Raw genomic sequence first — 17153 nt, 5'->3', positions numbered from 1 at the left:
GGAGAGAGCATGTCTGATCACTGATTATTTTATGGGTGCATATTACCTGTTGGCTGAAAAATGACTGGATATATCTTGTTACTACACGAGTGAATATATGAGAATGAACAAATGCTGTGAAACATGTTTAAAGGGGCTTGACAAAATAAGATGTAGACCTTTTCAGTGTTTGGGATCTCAGCATAAAAACAAAGTCCAAACAGCAGAGGGTTGCTGCATGCTTCTTATTTTGAATTTAGAATATAACAATATCACCATAAACCAACACAAACAACTTGGTTTCTTTTTCTGAAGGCTTATTGTTGGATTTGATTGCATTGTGTTGGTTTTCTGCCCACTCTTAAACAAAACGTATCAAGTGTAGTGTTAACAGACTAGTCACATGTAATTATATCATAATTATTTTGCATTTCTAAAATTAGCAATGCTCCATTAGTTTCACGGGATGATCATGATCCTAATCTCTTTCCTGAAGCACTCATGTATGTTTCCCCCGGACATGGTTGCTATAATCTGGACTGTGGTCTGACTGGCTGTCCTGTGGCGATCACCTGTTGTTGTTACTCTTTTTCAGCCTAGTGAGCACCTCACCCTGTCTGGAGTCATGTTACACCGGCCGAGGGGATGGGGGAGGATGGAAAAATGGATACCAAGACGAAGTGAGCGAAACAGAGGAAGATAGTTGGCGAAAAGGACAGGATAGAGGAAATGAAAGACAATTAAGAAATAATAAGAGGCAGAGGAAGTGAGGAGTAAAATGAGGTGAAAATTCAGAGTAGTTGAAAAGATGACAGAAATAAAGAACAGTGAGGTAAAGTGACTTGATTTCCCAGTTGTGAGAGTGGAAAACTACAACTAAACAAGACATTGTATGTATAGTTATTTCAATCGTCAAAACTGTTGTTAAATATGTGATTATATAAATAGAAGTAACACATGCACACTGACTCCAAGATATGTAATTCATTTAAATAAATGTTTCCATCCAAGTCGGAGCTTCGTTGGGTCAAAACGGTTAGTATTATATACACACAGGCTTTATGATGACAGGTGTTAACATCTCAAGTAAACAATTCAAGACAGTAAAAAGGCATTACATCATAAAATACAGTTATTTAAATTATGTATAACCCAAAAACCTCACTTCAGATGGGCGTCATGGTCGGGACTATGAAGGAATAACAAGATATCTGACTGTAATCATCAAAGAATGCCACCAATACCAGCTGGAGTTACTGGAAAGTATATACATTTGACCACAAAACTCATAAGAAACACATTCAACAGCTGAGAATGAAATAAATACAGGGGGTAATGTCACAGGGGGCAAATAGATAAGAAGAGACTGAATATGTTTGCTCACCAAGGACAGGATCAAAGTCAAACATTCACATTGGCACATGTGGCTGCTCATACGCATATACACAAGCACCAGATGCACGTGCACACACACACACACACACACACACACACACACACACACACACACACACACACACACACACACACACACACACAGAATGTGTGAGATCATAGCCTATAACAATCTCGATTTTGCAGCCGGCAGCAAGTGTTTAACCATATTTGGCCTCGATAAATCTGCTCCACACGGTCACATAGACATGGATATATTTCCAAAATGCCACACATCCATTTTTTTTCTTTTTGGGGAGCTGGGTTAAAGATTTGTGAGCAAAAGTCTTCAATCATACACATTTAAAGAGCTATTGTCCATTGTGAGTTTCCGTTTTATGGCAGCAATCATGTGTTTGAGGTGATGTCGGTGATTGGTTGCGTTCAAAGTTCATTCAGGTGTGTGTGTTTAATGAGCCAGCCGTAAGTTCACCAGCTAACACAGGTGGATTGACGAGGTGTATATTCCCCAAGCTGCTCTTGTCAAACAAGTGTTTCCTAATAATGTGCCTCTGACCTGCAAAGGGCACTTAGGTTGTCAGCTTCACAAACAGCTGATTTCACTGCCTTCGCCCCTGTATGGTTGGTGATGTGCAGTTAACTGTAAAGTTTGATTGGAGTAGAAATGAACAGCCTGCACTCTTGAGGATGGCTCTGTAAAGGACTTTCTTTTGTTTGCATGTGGAGAACATGTGATTCAATGTCTCTATAGCTTCCCCTCTGTATGTTTTACTGCCTCAAACAAGTTCCTCTTAAATACAAATTTAGATTTATTATTCAATATCGGGAACGAACTGTGATGAACATGCAAGCCCACACAAACTCAGCTTTGACAGTGCGGATGTGCTCGCTCGGCTGATAACAAACGCTGCTGCACTGTGTTTCAAAATGGGGATGTTATTATTCTAGTTTTCTGGTATTCTAGTTCTTATTCTTATTTCTTTCCACACAGTTTTTAGTACATCACTAGACCACAAACTGAAGCATCACTGTCATACACTTATTACAGTTTGTGATCGCTCTCATCAATTTATTGCCAACATCGTCTTCTGGGTTAACGGGAATGTAATATTAACAACGATTAAAACCTAATGACAAGTAGAAAATAACACTCAGAATGCAAACTGGTGATGAAGATGTGAGGGTGATTGTGATCACAGCATGGCAGGTAGATATAAGAAGTGATTGAAGTGCTGGAGCTGAAACATTCGGTCAGCATGGATTCCTACCGGTTTTAGTTTCCAGTTTCCAGATGATGAAACATCTCCCCCCCCCCAGCTCTCCTCTCATTATGCTCTTGAAGTGGTGCGTTGCTGGAGAGAGCACTGTACTGGCTCTTTATATAACTGTGAAGGAGAGCTGAAAGAATACAGTACATCAGAGTACAGTACCACTCACAGTGGGAGGACAGTGCTCATCTAAGTACTGCAGCAGCGGCAGCAGCTGCCATAGCAGCTATTTACTGTAATTATTTGAGCCCATTAAAGGAGGCGGCCACAGCGGAGCTTTCGCAAAAGTAGTGAGACCCGAGCTCCTCTGTTTTTTTTAATGCCATGACTGTGGTAGATGCAATTTATTTGCACGAGTTTCAGTTCTGTCAGTCAGACAGAGAGCACGAGGACAATCTCATTAAAAGAAGATGGAGGACTATTACTGAAATAAGTCTGTGCAGCATTCACAAATGATGGCACTAACATACAGCTAACATACAGTTAACACCTGCAGTTTCTCAGATATCCTTCTGCTGTGACCCTTCATTCACCCCTCGGATCGTGTCCACATTCCTTAACAGACAAGGTTTGGTTGATGAAGTTTGACTTTAAGCAATGTTAGTTGTATCATTTTGTTTTACAGCTTTTACTCTGGTCGGTGTACAAATAGCTTCTTTGAACTGGTGTCAACATCGACTGATAGTTTTGTTATTTATTCATTAATATTTAAAAACACTTTGGCCCAACACTGTCACTGCATGCGTTATCATCAGCAGCAGGTTCACTGATTTCTCGATAATAGTTGTGAGGTTCCTTAAACAATAGTGCTAATAGATAGACAAACATTTCGCTAACAGGATTTGAAACAATTTGGCCTTTGTGGGAGGAAAGTGTTGTTTCTGCAGGAGCCCTAAACTGAAGCGTGTGAGGCTTGACCCTGACCCTGAGACCAGAGTTCTCTGTAACATTGTAAGACTCACAACTCACAAAAAAAGACTCACAAAAAAAAGAGGAAGCGTCTTTTCTATTCCACACATTCTTTTTCCTCGTCAAAGGAACCGACATTGCCGACAAGGCAACTTCTCGCAAAAATCTCTTAATGAATTGAAAATAACCAGATCCAAGCCAAAACCTGAAACAAGGGGAAACGAGCAGACTGTGGAGAAAGTAATGACATGAATGGAGCTGGTGCTGTGACAGTAACAGAACCAAAATGTCAACATGCACCTCTCTGGATACCAGGGTGAAGCATCTTCATTAGCGAGCAGTGGGAAACAATGTTTTGAGCTCCTAAAGGACAACACTGCAAATGCCACAGAGCTCTCATTCATTTAACTATCTAAGGTCACGATGAAGTCTTCAAATTAGAGCGGGAAACATTTCCTGTTACATGAACTGTCACGATGATGATGATGATGATGATGATGATGGGCGTGTGGGAAAGCCTGTCATCATGTTGCCAGGAAACCAGAAAGTAATCAGTCGGTGGTGTCGATCACTCTGTCCCCAATCTCTTCAAACAGGCCTTCATTTCCTTTATGTCACCTCTGCTGTCGCTGTAATATCCTGTCTGAATTACCATGAGGTGGATGGCTCACTCGGTGTTGCGATGGCGCAGGAAGTCATGTAGCAAAAAATGAAAGATGAGCCGTTGTAGAAGGAGGGAAGAGGAGCGAGGGCAACACCGGAGGAGATATTTATAGCCAGCTCAGCTCAGCTCACAGCGCTGTCTTTAAGATGCTCTTTTTTTTTATTCCCACCAACCCTCCTCACTTTGCTGATTCTCTTTCTCTGACTCTCTGTCAGCTCGTTGTCACTTGCTAGTTGAGAAGGTAGAAAAAAGGGCAGCTTAGGGTTAAGCGGGAGCACAGTTAATGGTCACACAGGATGCAGCTTGGAGAAAGAGAGTTCTTATCCCTCACAGCTGGATCTCTGCTGCCAGTTTATGGAATGAGGAACCGTAAACTAGTATTCATCACCACACAAATAATTAAAAGAATGGTTCAACAGGAAATATGCTTATTTGCATTCGTGCCCAGAGTTAGATGAGAAGATAATAAACTGGAGCAGCTTAATTTAGCATAAAGACTGTAAACAAAGTGAGCTAGGAGTCAAAATACAGCAATAAAACTCACTAATTATTTTATTTTATCTTTGCTCGTTAATAAAATTTGCCATTTTATGGGCTGACTATTTTTTGGCTAGGAGCAGTTGCCAGGCAACCAGCGGAGATTCCTGGAAAACTGCTGCGTTCCCTTTGAACTGAGTTGAGTTCCCAGTCGGACATTTCAACTAGAAGGCCACCTGAAGTACTGTATACTTCAGTACACATACAGTACTGTCCTGTCTGTCTGTGGACATGTTGCTACGGCATTTGTGTGCGCGTGTACCGACATAAGGCATTGTTATCAACTGGTATCGTTAACAATGACCTACGATGGCAAACCTGGCTGGAGAAAACCCCATTGAGTTTTCCTATGTTGTACTGGAACAAAGTCAACTCTGATGTGAAAATATGTAAATGGTACGCAGTAATAGTCCACTAACTACATAAAACCACAAATACTCATTTTCACACATTGATGTTTGTACAGATTAAACAGATACACTAGGAGGTGTTAATTAGTGAGCTTTGGAGGTGTAGGTGGATTTTTATTTTCTTTGGACAAAGCTAGGTTAGTAGTTTCAACCTGTTTTAAATCTGTATGCTAATTCAAGCTAAATGGCTTCTGTCGGTAGCTTCATATCTATAAGTGATGTATGGGAAGGGAAGTGGCAGTTTCAGTTTAAGCAATCGGATGTGTAGCTGCCTGAAAATGTGGAAACCACAGCAAAGTTGCAACAAGACAAACCCTGTGTGTGTGTGTGTGTGTGTGTGTGTGTGTGTGTGTGTGTGTGTGTGATTGTGGAAGAAGATGAAGGGAAGTCTTTTAGGCAAAGCAAAACTAAACTCAAGCAAACTGTTTCTATCGTCTTGTTGTTCTATACGCAATCTTGTTTCGTAAAGGCTTATTTGGCTTTCTGGAAGGTGATTGTCTTTGTTCCCATTATTTAGCATTTACAAGTAGTTAATACTCATTTAATACATACTGTATAATCAATGTACAACACACTCTTGTGTAGTTGTACGCAGTGTGTTTATTAATGCTTTTGTCAACAACTTTAACCGATAAATGGAAGCTGGTCTTCAAACAGATAATGAAAATATAGTAAAGCACAGCTGTAATAAAACTAACTAGACGCAGGAGGCCTGTCACGCTTTCTGGCGCTCATCAAACAAACGGAAAAGCGGGATAATTGAGTTACTGAAGGCTATAGGGAGTCATAACTAAACGTTTGTTTAATATATTGACACCCTGCTGTGTAGGAACATTGGTGTTTCTGTTGGTCCTTGTATACCAGAGCTGTCAAGACTTTGGCTGTCTGACGCTTGCATTGGGACTTTTCCCTCCATTTAATTGGCCTCTTCATTCACAATACTCTGCAGACAAATCATATTGTAAGTGAAGCTCTCATATGCATGTTTTAGTTTTCTCTCTGTTATTTCAGAACTAATATAGGAGAAATCTGCTATTATCTCCCTTGGAAAATTTCTCACGGATATTGCTGAAAACACTGTATTGACATGCCGGGTGCGAGTAACAAGGAGGGAGGGGCTAAGCTAAGGGCCAATTGTTCACAAATACTGTAAAAAACACTTCAAATGTCCTTTACATTAGATGAAAGTCTAAATAAACATGTAGTAGAAAGTGTGTTCTCCTGCTTTTTTAAAAACCTTATCACCTCACAACCCATCCATCTAAAAATAATCAATATAATTATGAAAAATTCCTCTGCATTTATTGTAATTACTGCTATACTATCATTATGTAGTAAGAAATAAAAAGGACACAAGTTCTAAAGAAAAAAATATTTCAATATTTATTTGCGGTATAAACATGTCTTGTGTTGTTTCCATATACTGTACAAATACATGGGGTCAATCGTATTTCCTTCAGTAGACAGAAAGGTGAAACTGCCCCGGTTAACATGCCCCTTGTTTTCATACACAGACAGATTGCATCTTCTTTTAAAAACCGTTTACAGCACAATACAAAACAGCTATTCAACGTGTGTTCGAAGCTGTAACACGATGCAAGATGCATTGTCAAAAAAATCCCTGAAAAATTCCTCACTGAGGTAACATTTTTAAAATCATTCACTTTTTCTTTCACTTTGTGTTTCGCGCTGCCGCCCCTCTCTCTGCTCCCGCTCGTCCTTCCCTCCCTAGCACATTCCTACCGAGATGTAGCTACAAGTTTAAGGACACAGAAACAGCCGTTCCCGTGATCTGGCAAATTTACAAACAGAGAAAAAGACTTGATTTCTCTTTCATTGTTACAAAGACACACACACACACAAAAAAAAACACAAGAATGCAGCTTGAAATCCATTTTCTTTTTGAGTAGAAAAGCTCCGTACTGAAATATATTTCAATCCTAGGGTGCAAGTGATCAAGTTGTTTTTCTTATTGTAAGTGGGATATAACTACAGACGCGGGAAGGCCATTCAAGCGTGGTAGTATTAGTTTCATCTCTGATGTTATAGGAGAGGAAATTTGCATATAAATTCTAACATATATATTCATATTGAAAGGCCACAGGAATAGCATAGAGCACATTATATCAAAACAAGATGGAGAAAGACGTTTTCATTATATAAGCGGGGTGGTGTAATCGTCTATTGTGAAACATAACTGGCATGCTGACCCACAGCTCTGGCTGTGTGTGTGTGTGTGTGTGTGTGTGTGTGTGTGTTAGTGAGGGCCTCTTTCAAGTTGGTAACGGGCACGTCGGCCCTACATTTTGGACACCCCAGGTGAAATGTTACTTCAGTCCACAAGCCATATCGAGCTGGATCTTGTATAATCATAATAGAATAGATATAGTACAAAAGAAGAAGATTAAAAAAAATGTTGAGGTCTTGAATCTACAAAATACTGCAAAAAAAATGGTGTTTTGATATATTGCAGAGTAACAAAGAGGACCTTGTGTGACCCGTTACGGTTATATAAAAAAAACAAAAAAAAAAACAGCTCGCTGTCTATTATTACCATTTTCTGATTCAAATAACAGATAAACAAAAGTTTCGTTTTCACACAACGTTTTTCTAAAGTGAGATACAAAGTATTGAACAGTCAGCATTAGAAACAAGTTAGAAGGATTATGTAAGGCCAGCTAAAACCAACCTTCTTCAGATTCAACTGCTGTCCCCTGTAAAACCCAGTCCTTTGTTTCCGTTTAGACCCTGTCCACATCCAAACCTCTGGAGCTCGCTTTTAACAATGGGCCTCATGCAAGAACCATAATCATGTAAGCAGATTTGTTCTTTAGTGTGCAAGCTATTTATTTTCCTTTTAGTTTTCTCAGACATTTCAACCAACTACAAGTTGTCCTCGGACCAACAGGCCAGAGGAGGACATGCAGCTGGTCTGAACGTCACTCATAACTCTACAAAGAGCTGTGATTCCAGTGTCATGATGGCTTTTAGCATCTTTCACAGTAGGCAGCGCAGACAACCGTATTAACAGCCTGCTAAATGTTATGTCTGCTCATCTAATCTGCTTTTTACATTTCTGTGAACAAAAAACATCAGGCTACCTGTTCCAGCAGAACAGGTAGCCTGATGAAGCAATTCTAAAGCGGCAATTATGGAACAATCGCAACTCACAAATGTGCACGACCTCATACACAGGTGGCCATAACCAGCTTGAGACTTGCAGTTTACATGTTTGTGCAGTTAAAAGCTGAATCAGACTCCTGTGAGCATCCCTCACAGAAAAAAAGTGAGAGATTTAGGATGAAAAAATTAAAATGTTCTTGCATGACGCCCAATGTACCTACAGATAGCAGGTAGTACAGATAAAAGTGCTGCAGTGTTGTTGGACTCATTGGAGGAAACCTAAATTAAAAGCACAAATGCTGCAGCATTTGTGCTTTTTTTGGGGGAGTCTTTGTTGTTAAGGTGCTTCTGATGTGGACAGGATCTCAGAAAACTCCTTAACTACATGCCGTGTGCCGCTGTGTTCAGCAGCAACAGCAGTTAAAAAAACGGTCCTCATCATTCATCTTCCCACCTGGTAAAGCATCATCCAACCCGTAGTTACGTCTGCTGTTAGAGAGCATACAGTACCACAGCATGCTCAGGTATACAAAATAATATCTGTTTACTGTCAGCTCTATTATATATATATATTTATATCATTTTATGTTTAATATATCTTTCATATACCCAAGGCTTACGGGTGAATTAACTCAAGACAAACCTTTCTTTGACAAAATGGGTGATCCCTTTGCAGAAAAGACTTTCCTTCTGTTTCCACCAATGCAGTTACGGGACGTGAAGCTATTGAAGTAGCTAAGTGCAGTCTGTAGCTGAGGCCAGTCCCAGTCCACAACACCATAATACCAACACCAAGAGCAGGATACAATCGCAGTCCCGTGTCCTATACAGTCCTTTTTTTTGTATTTTTGGTAAACAGAACCTAAGATAGGACAACAAATTGAAAAACTTCCTCTGAGGCGAAAAGAAGTAAGGTAATACAAGAGTGTTGAGGCACCTCCCCAGATGACCTCTCAGTTAAGTGTCCGCCTCAAAGTACAAACATCAGAGGTGTGAGAAACCAGTTTGGCAATAACATACTGTGGTCGGACTATATGCGACGTGAGGAAATAACCGAGGAAGTTCAGTAGCTTACTTTCTGACTGAACGAATCAAAACAGCTGGTGGAGATAACTGGTACTTCTTGTAAGGCAACTGGATGAACAGTCGTACTGGGAAGGAAGTAGGAACTTGCACTTGAAAACAGTTGGCCGACTGTCAACTCGCCTTCACCCACACCCAACCACCCCCATGCACTGATCTTGCCCGCTACTCGTCTTTGCCCCTAACCCTACCCTCTAACCCCTGAACCTTGTCCTTTGCTCGGGGGGCCAGTTCCTGCTCCCTCCCCACTCCACTGTGCAGCTGTCGGGACTCGTCGCAGCCTGGGACTGGCCTCTCCTCTCCGCTCGTCCTCTCTGAATGTCTCTTTATCTGCCTGCTTCTAGCACCGGCTCCAAGTGCCAACATGTCAGTGGCTACACCACTGTGCAAACTGCATTAGGTCATTACAAACCTGAAAGGAAAAAACGAAACTTAAAAAAAAAAGACGACTAGGAATATCACAATAACGTTCCTCTTTGTTGGCGTCTCCACCCGTTCTTTAGTTTTACAATCTCTTAAGCCATTGTTGGATTGAAAAGATACGATTTCTATGTGTATATATATATATATTTATATAAGGTACAGATTTGTGCGTAAATGTACACAAAAGTATACAAAAATGCATAAAGACATACTGAATTTTCTGCTATGTACGTTGACATACATACAGTACAAACATACATACTTTGTATATGTGTGTGTTAATTCCTTGGTTTGTAAAACTCTACATTCAGTAGAGCGAGATTTCCTACAAGTAAATCCCAGATTCTCCACTTGGCACCAGTCAGCTCGGCCAGAGAGCCGAGAGAAAGACAGAGAGGATGTTGTTGTCTCATAAGTCGAGCGCTGTAGATTTTTCCTATCTTTGTATGAAGCCGTCTGTCCTCCCGCGTCCTTCGCTCAGTCAGTTAAGTCTCCTCGGTTCTTTGTGACAAGACGAGTTGATCGGGGCTCTTCCTCCCTCGATTTCAATCAACTCCCACGGAGGACGCCATTGTAAACCCATTTGTCAGTTCCCCCACTGGGTTTAAAAAACACCTCGTCCCCTTTTTAACGCCGCACCTGTGACCTCCACCTGCCCATCCGACGCTGCTCCTTCGCCAGGCGCTCAGACAACGAGCCTCGGGAGGCTCAAACATTCATTAAAACCGGCAGCTTCCCTCCAGTGCAGACGCTTGTTATCATGGTAACAACACCGCCTTTAACCCCCCAAAGAAAGGAACAGTCACCCCACTCAAGTTTCATCTGGACTCCAGCGTGTCCAGCTGAAACACGTTGTGATTGGTCGGGGTGGTGAAGAAGAGCTGGTCGTGCGTCGGGGAGGTCGAGTGGTTGTCACAGGGGCTGTTGAGGCCCAGCGTCCGCTCAAAGTCCAGGAGCTGGCCCATGAAGTTGAAGTTTGGGGAAATGTTTGACTTTTTCCTCTTGACAAAGTCGTACGCATCGTTGAGTGACAGGTTGAGCTTCTGCATCAGGTAGGCCACCGTGACGGTCACCGAGCGGCTGATCCCGGCCAGACAGTGCACCAGGATGCCGCACTTTTTGGAGCGAGCCTCGTCTGAAGAGGAAACCATGAGAGAGGTTTAGATTACAGATATACATCCTAGCCTTCACATTACCATTGAGCTTTAGATTCTCTGTCTGTTCTAATAAAACAATAAAAAACAAATAGTAACTAGCTTGTTACTATTAGCAAAAAAGGATGAAAGGATAATAATAATAATAATAATACATCAAACTAAAATAAATATTTCTGCACTTTAAATATGATTGTTGCTTATTTATTCATATCTAATGTTATAGAAATAATGATTATGAATCACTGACTAAAATAACATTTTCAGGCACTTCTAAGCAATGGAACTTATGACACGAGATTCAATTCTTCAAATGTAAATCAAAAAAAAATCTGTACCTCAAACTATACCAGATTTTGTTGGTATTGAATTACAACTAAATAGTAATCATTTGTGCAACAGAAATATTGAACATTATATAATCACAGCACAACACAGGCTTACTCAAAGTCCCAACGCTTTCTAAACATTTATTACAGTTTTACTCCAGAATGACTTTTCTCAATGACGGCAGAAGGACGTGTTTCATTCTGCTTTCTTGCTCTCAGTCTGAATAAAGAAGCCCATCTTACATTATTAAAGGCCTACATCCATCACCATTCTATCAGTTACGAGCCCTTGCACTTGCATCACTGCAGGCCATTAGAGCGAGAGAGTTAAGTGCTTCTTTCCTTTCTTCCTCTTTTATCCTCTCCTTTATCTCTCTCTGCCTGCGTCTCTTGTTGTAGGATTGGGGTCAGTTGGCTCTTGAGCTCAGGCTGCCAAGCGGATGTCGAATGGAATTTATATGTGATGTGTGCTCACTTTCCACGACTATACACTACTCAGAAGTCAAAGAAGTAAACCGTGGTTCATTTGTCCTGAACTGATCTCTAGATTGTGCAGCGTTACATCACTTTATTTGTGCTTTAAATGGATTATAACGCAGGAATTGTCTATTTATCCGCCTGTTACAATGCCTGAAAACACCAAATTCCTCCATCTCTACATGTTCATACAATAATTTCAGATATTTAAGGAATCTGCAGTCCACATCAGTACATCAAGGTCACATCTGGGTCTCCTTTCCAGCCTGAGCTTCTCTCCTCTACCCATAATTACCATGCTGTTAAAAGACCTGATGTAATCCCTGCACATTACAGCCAGACTGCAACATTTAACATCAGCATGACCCGAATCGGCCACGACCTCTGGCTCTGGCATATGTCCCACTTGCTGCCACCTAAGCTGAAACATTAGCCTTAAAAAAAGAAAGTAAAATGTCAGGGGTCTGGACAATCACAGAGACTGTGGTTCTCACTGACTCATCCGAGAGGGAATTTACTCATTCTCTGGGAATTCAGTCAGCGGGAACGATGGGAATGACGGGAAATACTGAAAATGGGACGAGGTGAGGGGCTAGAATCCTTGTGGCTTCAATTCTCAAATAATCTTTTTCCATGTTTCATTCAAAACTTTGCTTTCACCCTAACCCTTGATATTTAATTCATGTTGAATCAGGAATAGTAAAAATGAGCCTGTGGACGTCTGAATGCAGCTCAACAAAGCAATTTTAGGAGAATTTCACACTTATTCTGTTTTAAACTATTTCCACAAAACATATGGCAAAAAGATTTGTACCTGATGTATGATTAAACTCCAGGATAAATGTATTGAAAGAGGGTAATGGAGGATTCATTTAACTAAACTAGTGATGAAGTGACTGATTGATTGGTTGATCATTCGAGTCATTTTTTAAGCATTTCACTGGTTTACATTTCTGAAATCTGAATATTTGATGCTCTTCTTAGTTATATAAGAGTTAAGTGAACATTGATAGGTTTTGGAGTGTTGGTTGGACAAAACAAGCAATTTGAAGGTGCCAACTTGGCCTTTGGGAGACTGTTCAGCATTTTTTCACTATTTTCTGACTTTTATTAGTTGATAAATCAATTAGTTGTTAGACAAATAGTCTTGCACCAATTTGATAATTGTTTTAAATGTTTAATGCAAATACACCAGATGTCCAGCTTCTCAAACTGTGCAGATTTGCTTCTTTTCTTTTTCACGTATTAAATAGTTTGCGTTTTGGACAGTTGGTCGGACAAAACAAGACATTTGAAGACGTCGCCTTAGATTAATCGATAATCAAAATAATGGTTACCCCGCTGTTTCCAAAAAGATCTGTTGTAACGTAACATAGAGAGTTCCCTCCGCCTTTACTTACCAATGAATGAAATGGCCTCGGGGAAAAACTGAGAGAGGTTCTGGCTCCAGTGATCGGAGATGGGGATCTGTTTGTACTTGAAGTCCCCTTCGTGTTCGAACATGTTGGGCAGGTTGGGCGTCACGTTGAGGATGTACTTGATGTTGTACTTGCTGAGCACATCCAGGTTGGTGGAGTCTTTGGCACAGCCCAGGTAAAGGTAGGGCAGGATCTGGACAGGAAACGCTGGCTGGTTGTTGGGGAGCGGGCTGCCCTCCGACTCGGTGGCGCTGCCCGGCTCACGGTCAGATTCCCCGTCTGAGCAGTCGGAGCTGATGCGAAGTCCTCCCAGGCCGAGGACGGAGGCCGGTGGCGAGCTGCTGGGGCAGGAGCAGTCCAAGTTGGTCTCGCAGTGCTCGGGGTACTCCGACTGGAACTTGTTGAAGCCCCCTGGAGGACGAGGAAAAGACAATGTTCGGATAAAAGCCAAGAAAATCATTTCCCTGGACGGTATTAAAAAAAGTGCCCTGTTCATGACCACAGGCAAGGTTGTGTTATACAACTTCTACAAAATGGCAGCTGAATGTCAAGTCTGCGTGATACAGGGGGTGGATCATGAACTAGAATGACAAGAAATAAACCTTTAAATTAGAAATAAAATAATAAACAGAGTTAAAGACAATTGACAGGAACAATTTTGAAAAAACAACAATGTTGATGCTGGTAAATAATCAGCACAAATTATGTTTTCAAACATAACAATCTATTAAAACGCATTTCACCACTGCAAATGAATATTCTAGTTACATTTCATTCATTAGAGCAGCCAGGTGTAGGAAAGGCTATCCAAATGGAATCAATTTACATAACTTTTTTCATCAACTCATATAAAGACGAATACATCACGAACATTATTACATTTGCCATTTCTATTGTAGTGTTTTACAATTACATAAATAAAAAACAAATGTATAAGATTTTTGTTGTTGTTGAAAATGCAGTTATTGCAGCCACGCCACCTTTTTACGCAACACTACATATTCATATTTTATAATGTGACGGATAAGAGGAGATTAGGGCGATATTGACGTCATTGTGACTAAGCAAACAGGCCGGACAGATGTGCTCCATTGAGAAAAGCTGAGCCCTGGGGAGGAAGAGCAGCAGAGCTGACTGTCCTGCTGCCACAGCGCGCACCACTCAGCGCAGTGGACTTTTTGTGAATGGCAGCTCGGCTTTATGACTCAAGTGTAACATTTCTTTGATTGGCATTCAATCAAATACCTCCGCATCTCCTAACGCTACCACATGTCATTCTATTCATATTTTAGAGTCCTTTATTCATTATTATTTTTATTTTTTTCAGGAGTGTGTCGTCGTCTCCTCGTGTCCTTGTTCATTCATGAAAAAAAAAAAAAAAACGCCAGTCTTTTTCCTGAAGGAGCACAACATGGCGGGGCCATTTTTTTGCAGCATTTAATTGAAAACATATTTGACCCAGCTCTATTTGCTGAGACACGGGACACCGTTGAACGCTTCTTTATATTGGACTATCATTTAAGCATGTCTACCCAAATAAGAATACAAAAAATAGGCAATAATCAGCATTAAGTGAAGGAAGTGCAATGTCAAACTTCATTGAGACTTCGCAGTGAGTGCAGCTCACGTGTTCTACCTCGTTTTCTATTAGCCTATAATAACTGCTCTAATAGTCGAAACTGTCGCTGCCTCATTATGGTCCATACATAACAAATAAGACACAAACTCTAGTCTGTCGACGGAGGATAACAGCTGGATGTGTTTGAAGTGTCGCCACTTAAATATCCTTACAAGCTATTTAAATATATGTAATAAGGTTTTATACTAACACGAGTGGAATTGTCAAAAACGTGAAGATGCCCTTTTCCCCAAAACAATATCTTCTCAAGCGGTTTGCTTCAGAGATATCAAAGACCCAGAAAAGGGATGAAACATGAACATGCGTGTTCATTAATAAAATCATCCCAGGTCAGATAAATGTATGTTGTTTCGTGCTTGGTGAAGAAGACACATTCAGAAACAGCCGCGTAATTCCCCTCAGATAATTACATCAGAGTGCAATTAAACAATTTGTCTTTCCGTCAGTGCGAGTTCTTTTTTTTATGAATTAACGCGACTAGGCTACGCTACGGAAGCGGAGTTTATCTTACCCTCCAGGTAGAAAGCCTTGCACCCGTCGTCCCGCAGTTTCTGCAGCAGCAGCCCCAGCACGGAGCTCCCCAGCCCGGACTCCTGCCGCTCCGGGGTCGCCTCGTCGTACAGAACCACCACGTCCGTCTTGCACCGCTTGACAAATTTCTCCTTGTCCTCGTTGTTGGGGATGATGGAGCGGATGGGGAGGTTGCCCTTCTTCAGCCTCCGGAGCATGAGGCCCGGGATGGCCAGGTTGATGGCCGACTCGATGTGCGAGGACTCGTACAGCTCGTGGGGTCTGCAGTCCAGCAGCAGCAGAGAGCTGGCCCCGGACTCCAGCTCCTCCTGCAGCCACTCCACGCTCTTACTCGACATCATCATCGAAGTCACGATCACAGAGTCTCCCCACAGGTGATTTATTTTCATCAGGGAAACGTTAATCCGCCTGTCCCTTGGTGTGACATTAAAAAAAAAAACAACAACACAACAGAATAGAGAGAAGACAAATCACGGCGCTAAACTTCCCTTCCCGCGGCCGCCGTTGCTCCTGCTGCTGCTGGTCCTGCAGGCGCGCACGCACACACACACACACACACACACACGCGCGCACACACATCCAACACGCGCGCACCGATGCCCCTCTGGTTGGAGCAGGAAACTTGAACATGCAGAGGTTTCTTTCCCTCCTTCCGTCAGTCCGATAGATTTGGAGGTTTCATCCCAGTCCATGGAAGTCCATTTGGCGAAGCTCGCACCAACTTTGAGGCGCCCGCAGAGCCACAAAAAAACGGCCCAAAAGAAGCCTCGTTAGTGTCCGAGGTTGTGGGCTTCGGACGAGTTGCTGTCGCTAAAACGCGGGATTCTTGTTGTTATTTGACATGCTGGCCCCGTGGAGCGCCTCTGGTTTGTCATTTCCACTGGACGCGTTAAAGAGGCTCTGCGGGCTTGTCACTGAGACGAGGGAGGGGCGGAGAGATTTAAAGGTGCAGAGCTGCGAAAGATTCACACGAGCTCAGGCTGCTTTCAGGACATCCAGGTCCATTCATTGATAGTCGGTACAGTGCGGTCTGATCATGAATGACACGTTCGACTTAGGAATCTGCAAATAAAAGTCACAGTTAGTTTCTACACGGACACGTGTTCAGTTCATGGAACTGCAAATAGCCTTTTTATACAGTTCGGTTGTTAATATGTCTACATTTTCCTCATGAATCTTAAATAACAAGTTTTGAGATTGTAAATTAATGTTGGACCCTTTTGCCTCATAGCCTACTTTCCTTTATATTACTAAAAGTTGCAATGTTTTTTTTAATAACTTTACTTGATGCTTTCCAAATATTAATGAGAATTAGAAAAACAATCATTTTGTACTAAATGGACTTTGTGGTGAGTTTGTTTCCAGGGTGAGTAATTAACGTTCAATCTCGACAATTCAGCAAAAATGTCCTTAATTTTCTTTCCCAAAGAAATTGAAAGTTGAACATTTACATATCCACGACAACCGGGTGAGCCCCATCTGCTGACGAAAATTGGCAATTCCTTGAATTAAACAAAATCTCCGGAGTAGCTACTAAATGGCTCGTGTTGTTTTGTCAAGTCACAGACAGAAAGAGAGAGGAAGTGGAAGTGTTTTTCCTCATTCTGTAACAAATGTGCTAAATAGCAGCACACAGCTATTTGCTATAGATAAAATGGAGTAATGGCTACCTGAGCAGAGAAAGAAGTCTCTCTCCCTCTGTGTTTGTTGTTATCCAAGCTTCTCTGTGCTTTGTTTACGTAGCCAGGCCGCACATGCCTTTTGGGGCATATTTGCGGTTACTCGCCTCGACCCCCTGGTGTTGTTGCGTAGCG

The 17153-nt window shown here is 41.6% G+C and overlaps 1 protein-coding gene across 2 annotated transcripts; it reads right to left on the bottom strand.

The window, feature by feature from the left end:
* Positions 1-6958: 6958 nt before the first annotated feature.
* Positions 6959-16446, bottom strand: dusp7 (dual specificity phosphatase 7). 2 transcript variants are annotated; one of them, XM_031851153.1, is made up of 4 exons: positions 15871-16446; positions 15320-15614; positions 13152-13580; positions 6959-10926 (listed from the first exon to the last, which is right to left on the bottom strand). In XM_031851153.1, exons 1-4 carry the CDS (start codon positions 15967-15969, stop codon positions 10610-10612), a joined length of 1140 nt encoding a protein of 379 aa, XP_031707013.1. In that variant the 5' UTR covers positions 15970-16446; the 3' UTR covers positions 6959-10609. The 2 variants fall into 2 exon arrangements, with proteins under 2 accessions (XP_031707013.1, XP_031707005.1); XM_031851145.1 differs by having other exon boundaries at positions 15320-15964.
* Positions 16447-17153: the final 707 nt, after the last annotated feature.

This window comes from Anarrhichthys ocellatus, unplaced genomic scaffold, assembly GCF_004355925.1.
Source record: "Anarrhichthys ocellatus isolate YVR2014 unplaced genomic scaffold, GSC_Weel_1.0 scaffold1, whole genome shotgun sequence".
NCBI classification, from domain to species: Eukaryota; Metazoa; Chordata; class Actinopteri; order Perciformes; family Anarhichadidae; genus Anarrhichthys; species Anarrhichthys ocellatus.
This window is presented reverse-complemented; position numbering and strand designations above follow the sequence as displayed.